This window comes from Solea solea, chromosome 1 (genome assembly GCF_958295425.1).
Source record: "Solea solea chromosome 1, fSolSol10.1, whole genome shotgun sequence".
Taxonomy (NCBI): Eukaryota; Metazoa; Chordata; class Actinopteri; order Pleuronectiformes; family Soleidae; genus Solea; species Solea solea.
Genome location: NC_081134.1, coordinates 14,270,711 through 14,280,058, shown reverse-complemented (window position 1 = coordinate 14,280,058; position 9,348 = coordinate 14,270,711). Strand labels below are relative to the sequence as shown.

The following is a 9,348-nucleotide window of genomic DNA, read 5'->3' as shown; positions in this document are numbered from 1 at the left end:
CTGGAGATTGGGAGGAAACCTCCCAGGCTGTCTGGGCTGCTGCCCATAAATATCCCTGTGTGATAAAACATCAACTTTGGATGAATGAGCAATGGAACTGGCATTTGTTCTTTTCTTGGCCATCACAACTGGTGAGTCCATGTTAAATACACAGCAACAGTTGTATATAGTTTAGGTCTTATTCAGCTTGTTTCTGAGGCTCACTGTGTTTCTTAGTGTCTGGGTGTGGGGTACCTATTTACCAGCCCAATCCAAGTCGTGTGGTAAATGGAGAGGAAGCTCGTCCCTACAGCTGGCCATGGCAGGTAAGTCAGCGTCAACATTTTTGTTTTTCACAAACCAAGCTGATTCACATGTTGGTCCAAGGTCATTGAGTTTCCACTTTGTGTGTAGGTCTCTTTGGAGTCCTTCTTCCCAACCTGTGGTGGAACACTTATTGCTCCGGACTGGGTCCTGACTGCTGCTCACTGCATCACGTGAGGGAAAAGTTACTGTCTAACACTGAGGCCTTAAACGTTTAAGTTTGATAGACTATTTTGTCACAGAGATTCATGTTTTTTTTCCTAAGAGTGACATGATGGTTATGACATTTCTAAAACAAAATTGTATAGATGTCGCTCTCTCCCAATCCAGATTCCACACGTACCGGGTGGTGCTTGCGGAGCATGACATGAACAAGGATGAGGGACCAGAACAGTCCATTAGGGTCAAAGAAATGTTCATCCACCCCAAATGGAACAAAAACTGTGTGTCCTGTGGGTAAATAACCATCCTACAGTAAACAACCCTGTACACTTGTGTTAAGTAGACACAGTAAATGTGTCCTTGGGAAAAAAGGTGCTGACCCTGACAGTTTCTGTTGGACAGCAGCTGAGCAAACAGAAATCCTGCAGTATTCTTGAATCTGAATCTTTTCACTTATGTATGTTAACAAAGCAGATACACAGTTCAATATACCCACATGTTCTCATTCTATATTTTATCTGTTACACAGGAATGATATTGCTCTGCTTAAGCTGGAGGCGAGTGCTGTTATTAATGATAAGGTTCAGCTGGCTTGCCTGCCGCCACATGGTGCCTCTCTTGCCCACAACCAACCCTGTTACATCACAGGCTGGGGTCGTCTCTACTGTAAGACCTGCTGATAAGTCTACTAACTCCAGATTACAATAAGTGTAGTGCATCTACAGTATGTGTAAATCCAAAACATTTTGTTGTGCTGGAATGAGTAGAAAAGTGTTGCATATCATTAAAATCCTAAGCTGTTACTATAGAGACTGTGTTCCTTTGCTTTTAGCTGGAGGCCCACAGGCAACTACGCTGCAGCAGGCCCTACTTCCTGTGGTGGAGCATAGTATCTGCAGCCAAAATGACTGGTGGGGTAGCTCAGCCAAGACAACAATGGTCTGTGCAGGAGGAGAGAGCAAGTCAGCATGCCATGTAAGGAAAAATAAGGCAGCAATATGCCGTCTGTAACACAAACAGTACACATTTACTTCAGTGCTTCAGTATCTGCTATCATCGTCTAGGGAGACTCTGGCGGCCCTCTGAACTGTAAAGGCAGAGATGGTAAATGGTACGCTGAAGGAGTGACTAGTTTTGTGGATGGACGGGGGTGTAATACTCCTCAGAAGCCCACAGTTTTTACCCGTGTGGCCTCTTTCATCCCCTGGATCCATGAGGTGAGTGAAATCATACAGATGTACATAATGTAGAGTCTTTGACTTGCACAAACTTAAATTTGTATCTCTTTGTAGGTCATGGACAAAAACTGAAGATATTACTGAACAGTACACTGCAATAAAACCTTTAAACTATATTTGTTTCAGAGTAAAGTATATACATTTTAATCAGTGTGAACAATTTATAGAATTATTAGGACAAACAAAGGTAAAACCTCAACATTTATATATTTTATCAGTTTTTATTACTTTATTATGCTTATATGAATGTATACTGTTGAATTTTTGTTGATTTTGTAATGAATTAAGGAATTACTATGAGCAAGGGCCATAATCTAGATGCAAATCAAACCATTTGTGTATACTGTATTTTATAATCTTTATCATTTAAACCAAACTTTGAACTGCAAAATCCTTTATTTTTACCTTCAAAAGTCCTAACTGCAAGTGTGAATTTGGATCAGCACAGCAAATACATGTTCATGTCAAAAATTTGTTTTTAAATTAGCGTCCTTGGTTTTAGAATAATCAAAAGGAGAGATGAACAATTACAGGAAATACTCATGGGTCTGACGGTGTCCAGGTAAAGAAATCCATCCCCTTCAGCTCGTCAGGTAAGTACTCCTGCTCTACAGGGTTACTGAAGGCTGGGTTGTATTTGTAGCCTTTAGAGTAGCCCAGTTGCTTCATGAGCTTTGTGGAGGCATTGCGGAGGTGAAGTGGGACGGGAGGCAGGGGGCCCTTGTGGTTCCTCAGACAAATCTTTACGTTAGCATAGGCCTTGTAGATATCCACAGACTTTGGTGCTCGGGCCAGGTACACCACGCACTGAGCCAGGATCACCTGTTGAGTAGCAAATGAGTAAATGGTTCAAGCAGGTCACGGAAGTTCAAAACCATTACTGACGGGACGCCTCAGCGTACCTCACACTCAGGCATCCCAATGAAGTGACAGGCCTGGAAGGCAGACACAGCCTGAGGAAGAGCGGCGGGATCTGCCATACCTGAGAGAGAGATGAGAAGGAGGAGGTCCAATCAGACTTTTTATTTTCTGTAGTCAAACTTTATCAACAAGAACTCTGTTTGCATTGCAGCAAAAAATTTTTTCCTGTATTCACTTTAAAATTTTAAAGACCCACATGATGCCAATTCAACAACAACAAAGGTCTTAAAATTCTCCAGCTTATTTAAAGGGAACATAAATATAATTCTTTTTACAAAACAAAAAGAAATATATATAATTGCATTTGTACTGTTCTTCACCTGATAGATTAATAGGAGAGTGGAATAATATATGTACATTTTAAAACATTAAAATACTTTTTAAGTGGATGTCTCTATTAAATTAAAAGAATTAAAACATTTAAAAGACATGCCTGTGGAATCGTGGCAGGTTCCACGAGTGAAGGATTTCACTACAAAAGCACACAGTAATCTTTAGTTATGAGCTGAGATTTAGGGACAAACAAGAGGCTCTTGTGTGTAGAACATAGTCTTTACTGAGGCTCAAAGTGAACCGCAGCATTAGGGATGTAACCAGGAGCCATGCAAGGCTGAAATACCATCAGCAAAATATAATTCTAACCATACAGGACATCCAAACATATTGCAGAATTGCACAACACCTGTGATGATGTGATACTGTAATTACACATACCAACATCCTCGCTGGCAAAGCGGACCAATCTGCGGGCCACATAGAGGGGATCTTCACCGCCCTCCAGCATGCGTCCCAGCCAGTACAGAGAGGCGTTCTCATGCGAGCCTCTCATCGACTTGTGCAACGCCGAGACACAGTTGTAATGCTCCTCACCTTTGAGAAACACAGACACATACAAGTAAATCAACATGTGAAAGACAGATTACTCTGCTGACTATATAAAACCATGGCTCATCAGTCAAAATGAGGTGCAGTTTCATCACTCTGTGAACCAGGGAACAGTAAATCTCCATTTCCTGGGACAACTGAGTGTTATGTAACAGGATAGTGTGGACAGTTATTCTCTCTCTCTCTCATACACACACACTCTCACACAGCATTCTTACTGAAGACACTCATAGACATATTGCATTCCCTAACCTTAAACATCACAACTAAATGCCTAACCCTTACCCGAGCCTTAACCCATTTCTAAGCCCTTTAATGGGGGTGACATGGGAAACCAAAAATGGCTTTCCCAAAACTCCCTCCCTTGCCATTCAAAAATACACATACAAGAAAAACCTTAAGCACGGCAACAAACACAGTTATAACCATTACCTTATTTTATAATTGTATACATGTCACAGCCTACTAGTGGGTAGGTAATATAAGACATTTAAGCTCAGCTGCACACAGAATAGAAAGAGACAAAGATGAGAATGAATGGTCGACCAGAAAAAGACGACTAGGGCAGCAAAATCTACATAATTATATAGCGATGTGTATTGTTCAGATCTGACATCAGGGCCATTGCTTGTCTTATTACAATTATAACCACAGAAAAACACTGGCGTTATTTTGGTAAGTAACTATACTGAAATGATGGATACATTTGGGCTTACCAGCTTTATCATAGAGAATGTGGGACCTCTGAAGACCTTCCTTTACATGCACCTCCTTCACCACTATTTCTTGAGGGGAATTGCTTTGTGCCGTCAGGCTTGACCGAGGCAAGTTCAACTGAGCCTGTACAGCAAGTTGCAGACTATTGAGTCCTGCTCTTGCATCACCATCACAGAGGTAAGCTATGGTGTCCAAAGCATTTTGCTCGATAGAAATCTTTGGCCTTAGAAAAGAGAAAGAAACATACAAAATAAAGACCCAATATTTTACTGAAGTGAGGACAAATTTGGCCACAATGTGAATATGAGTCATCATATTGTACCTGATAGAGAAATAAATGTATACTCAGATTTCGGCTTGTTTTTGGGTATAACGGTGAACATGTGAAATGTATTCACACATATCTTTCAAACTGTTGTAATACATTAGATGGAAAGTGATTCAATTTCTCGATAAAAAATGGATCATGCACAACGACTTATTTTTTCTGAAGAGTTGTATAGTTAAAAAATTGGTTGCATGCTTTGACTTTCAATGACTACATTTATTATTAGTTAACATGGTGATTTGCATTGTATAAAAGTGGCAAACTGAATATCTCTGATCACCATCAAATGTGACCTTCACAAAAAAGTTAACAGCCGTCTGCCAAATTCTTTCCTGTCAACATGTCAAACAAAACCAGAATATCATCTGGTGACACCTAGACCTCGGCCAACAGAGGGATACTTACTCATGTCCATCTGTTTGGTCTTGATCTTTGAAATTTTCTTGCTCTCGTCCCAGGACTCTGATACCGAGCGAATCCACTGCTCTGTCCAGGATTGAGCCCATCGCCTCCACGGAGAGCTTCTCCAGAACCAGCACCCTGCACCTGCTCAGCAGGGCAGCGTTCACCTGGAAGGACGGGTTCTCAGTAGTTGCTCCGATCAGTGTGACTGTTCCGCACTCCACATGAGGAAGGAAAGTGTCCTAGATGTAAAGAGGGACAATATCAAGATTAAGTACATACTGATGGAGAGCCCTCATATTACTCAGTATTGATAGGACATGGAGGATACTTAGACATTTTAGCATCTAGTGCAATTCACTGATTAAATTATATATTAACATGTGCTTCATTAAGGGTATTTTACAGTGAACTGGCTCAGTGCGCCACCTGTTGGGATTTGTTGAAGCGGTGGATTTCATCAATGAACAAGATGGTCTTCCTCTTGCACAGTCGGAGCTCATTCTGCGCCTGTTTGATCACCTCTCGTACATCACTGATGGACGCACTGGTTGCCGACAGAGTGACAAAACGAGCTGTGCCATTCTTCTTACTGGTACTGGCAATAATGTGGGCGAGGGTGGTCTAAAAGAAAACACAACACATTCAAAGTGATTTGATTAAAACCTATGAGACCAACACCAACAAATGTGGAATATGGAAACAGTATCTGCTTATAAAAATAGGATCTTAATGGAGACGTACACATATATCCAATCTCCAGGGTTTGAGTCATACAATCAGTAATTAGTTCCATGGCACATTATGCACCATGCTTGGAAAGCGCCAATAAATCTTGTCTTCACTGTTAGTCTAACTACATAAATAACAAATCAATGGTGAAACCTGAACACTGTTAGACAACTGACAGAGGGACTCACAGAAGTATGAGTAAAGCATGTTGATGAAGTCCAAGTATGACAAGTCACTGTGTGACAATCCCTGCAAGCAGCCCGTCATACTTAAGAAGTCATTACCATGCTATATTCAGGTCTGACAAAGAGAAGATGACGATTACAAAATAAAATAACAAAATAACAATAATCAGCAACACTTGCAGTTGTCGTTTAGATGAAAACAACAACCTCAAATGTTATTCAAGCAGAGAATTGTTGCTTTTCATTTAATATCTTTTTAGACAGTAGGGACTCTGGGAATATGGCTCTATGATAGCAAAAGACCAAAGATAAGTTGAATAATAAAAACATATGACAGATCAATTATTTAAGAGAAAAATACTGTAGTTCTAGTAGTAGTAGTAGCAAGTTAAGGTATAGCGGCAGTACAATAATAATCAACCTCAACCTCATCATTAGTATGTGATTGCTATAGTATAGTCAAATAATTACCATAATGCAAGGAAATAAGTGTGTTTGAGTTAAGAATTGGTGAACAGATAGATATGATGGGTACATTATAGCATTAATAATGAATGCTGTGTTGAACCAGAAGAGAGATGATCACACTCCATGATCACAGAGGATGATGCACTTTCCTCTCTCAGCTGTCTCACCTTCCCACATCCCGGCGGCCCCCACAGTATCAGAGATGGTATCTCCTGCGAGTCCAGCAGAGACCGGATGAGTGTGTGTTGTCCTATGACTTTACTTTGACCAAAGTATTCCTCCAGTGTGTTTGGTCGCAGTGTCTCCGCTAAAGGTTTGTTCGTCGTCAGCAGCATCCGTGGCGATAAACCACGCGATGTCTTCGCAGACAGTGTATGTCCGCTGGAGGACACAGGTGTTTGGCTTCTCACGTTCTCTGTCAGTCCTGTTGGTCCAGGTTCATCCTCACTCATCAGGTCTACACCACGTTTAACCCCCTTAATGACACCACTGACAGTGCTTTGTTTATTAGTAATCAAACTATGCCGTTCACTTTGTTCCGACAATTTGCTCTTGTTGTTGTGAAACAGAGAAAACATGGCAGCAGGTGGAGCAGCGACTTTACCTGCTGCCTCAGGTCTGTTTGCACCGGGGCTGCTGTGCGACTCAGCCTCTCCACTGACCCGCAGTTTCTTTAGAGGAGGTCCGCTGTCATCTTTGGCAAAGTGGCTGCTGTCCGCCTCGTCTTTCAGCAGACACACGTCCAGGTGTCCGTTTATTGTGGAAGGCTTAAACTTTTCAGAACAAACGGGACATTGCACCGAGTCTGCTGTTGAGGCTATCGTCTCCATGTCCTGCGCCATGTTGAATACCCGCGAAACTGTTCACCTAATCACGTGACCAAAACATTACCGTTTTTTGTTTTAACGTTATACCCAATCGTGACTTACCCTTTTTACGACATATGAATTGAGTTCATCTAAATAATATGTACATGTATGCAGTTTTTTTCTCTTTCTTAATATAACACACACTCTTTGATTCACTTCCTGTCGGTGTGCGTTCACGTACTGACGGGGCGGTCCGACACGGGGACATTTCCGGTCCATGGCATTTGTGGTAAAACACACTTGAATAATACTAATTTGTGTTTGACAATAAAATATTTGTGGAATATTAGTTAAGATATATAAATAATATGGGACATTTAACTTGAAATGTGTCTAAAACTGTACAGTAAATAAACGTCTGTGAACTGGTTCTGATTAGGGTTCAGACCTGTTCAGAACATAATGGAAAGTTTTGTTTTTATTACATCTCAAAGTTGAGCTGTTTTTGACATGAGACATGCAAGACCACAATCATGCAAGACCAGTTTTACAGCAATTTCAAATGAGCAGTAGGAGCACAATTCTGCATATGGCAGTGCCAGTGGTGAAGGGAGAAGAGGCTGGAGACGGTCCAGTGAGCTGCTCATAAAGAAAAAGAGAAAATAAACAAATTAATTGTGGGAGGTTTTTATGGACAGCGAGCCACATACACTTGTTAAACACAGCCACATTTCACATATCAGAAGCAAAATAGTGTGATTTTGGTTTCCAAACAATAAAAGCTCATATACAATTGCCAATGCCAAGACCCCCAGTTTAAGCCCCATGATAGTTAGGGTGACATTTGCAGCAGTAATCTAATAGGTGCAGGCTATTTATTAACACCACGTCCAAGTGTATGTGGTGACAGGAAGACTAAACTCTGCATTACAATTATTTTACAATTTCAATGTCAGGGCCTTGTCAAAGAATAATTTTGACTTTGACTCAAATCATTTATTCACAAAGATGAATGTGGGAGAAGAGAACATAGGAGACATGCTCGTTAGTGCAAATGGGAGGATAGACAGAATGTCATAGGGCATGTTTCGCTGACACTCTATGCTGGCACCTGTCACTCTTTTGTCACAAGGACAAACTGTCTGTCCTCTGCACTAGGGAGTTAACAGCATTAACAGAGGCTGCAAAGGATAGCATAGTATACTCTATATGTTTGAGCAGTCCTTGTACCTTAAGAAGAAGCTGTCATCTCCTCGCACCTTCTACTCGGAACTCCTCACCCTTACTTCCAAGAGACCCTTTGTAGTCAAAGATAGGAAAACCAAGACCATAGACGAAGGATGAGGAATAAAGTGAAAGCCATGGAGAGGTCCGTCACTGGCTTGGACATTTGGCTTGTCAGCGGCGTGTGTTTGGTTGCCTCCTACCTCTGGCAGCGGCTGTGTGATTTACTCTGCAACAGGACGAGGTACAGAGCATCTTCTCCACCTGCCTTTCAGGTATACAGTATACACAAGTTTGACTTGAAGTATTTTACTCATAACAGCATTAGCTAAGGATCACATGTTTGATTTCCAAAAATAACGAATAACATAATCTTATAGCAACACACGATTTATTAATTTCCCATTTTTATTTACATATTACATTTTTTATGGACCACAAAATAATACCTCTGTGCACAATTTGTTTCAGTGAATTGCTGGATAAAGATTAGAAGAAGTTATTGATTAGCAGCCCATGTGTGTCAGGACTTTTTCATAGATCACACCTGCATATACTGTCTTCACGATGATATTGCTTCAAAAGCTGTTAATAGAAAGACAAAAACATCAACTGTCTTACAAACTCAACATCAACAAGTAGTGTTACCATTTACATGTGATTATCACATCTAGGTTGGAATATTTCATATTGATCATCATTTGTAAACATTGCAAACAAGTGTGACTATACATAATATACATACATCATATTGCTAACAATTAGAGGATGACAGCAGATTTACTGATTTAAGGTACATCATTATATTATGCTCCTGTGAGGCTGAAGACATAATCGTTGACATATTAGCGCTTTTGGGTGCTCTGTATATCGTTTTCCGTGTTTTCTCTAATCCAAAGCTTAATTTATGAGATGCATCTGCTGCCATCAGAGACTGATGTCAAAGGTTGTATTTCAAATGCTGCTCATAATTT

The 9,348-nt window shown here is 40.7% G+C and overlaps 2 protein-coding genes across 2 annotated transcripts; one reads left to right on the top strand and one right to left on the bottom strand.

Moving 5' to 3' along the window:
• The first annotated feature begins 91 nt into the window (after positions 1 to 91).
• Positions 92 to 1,817, top strand: LOC131472545 (proproteinase E-like). Its single transcript, XM_058649851.1, has 8 exons — positions 92 to 131; positions 217 to 305; positions 394 to 476; positions 634 to 759; positions 995 to 1,131; positions 1,298 to 1,440; positions 1,530 to 1,682; positions 1,758 to 1,817. Exons 1-8 carry the CDS (start codon positions 92 to 94, stop codon positions 1,773 to 1,775), a joined length of 789 nt encoding a protein of 262 aa, XP_058505834.1. The 3' UTR covers positions 1,776 to 1,817.
• A 263-nt stretch (positions 1,818 to 2,080) lies between these two features.
• On the bottom strand, positions 2,081 to 7,385 carry wrnip1 (WRN helicase interacting protein 1). The gene is made up of 7 exons (XM_058649837.1): positions 6,509 to 7,385; positions 5,386 to 5,580; positions 4,960 to 5,198; positions 4,226 to 4,449; positions 3,339 to 3,494; positions 2,606 to 2,685; positions 2,081 to 2,525 (listed from the first exon to the last, which is right to left on the bottom strand). The coding sequence occupies exons 1-7, from the start codon at positions 7,181 to 7,183 to the stop codon at positions 2,244 to 2,246; spliced, it is 1,851 nt and encodes a 616-aa protein (XP_058505820.1). The 5' UTR covers positions 7,184 to 7,385; the 3' UTR covers positions 2,081 to 2,243.
• Between the last annotated feature and the right edge of the window lie 1,963 nt (positions 7,386 to 9,348).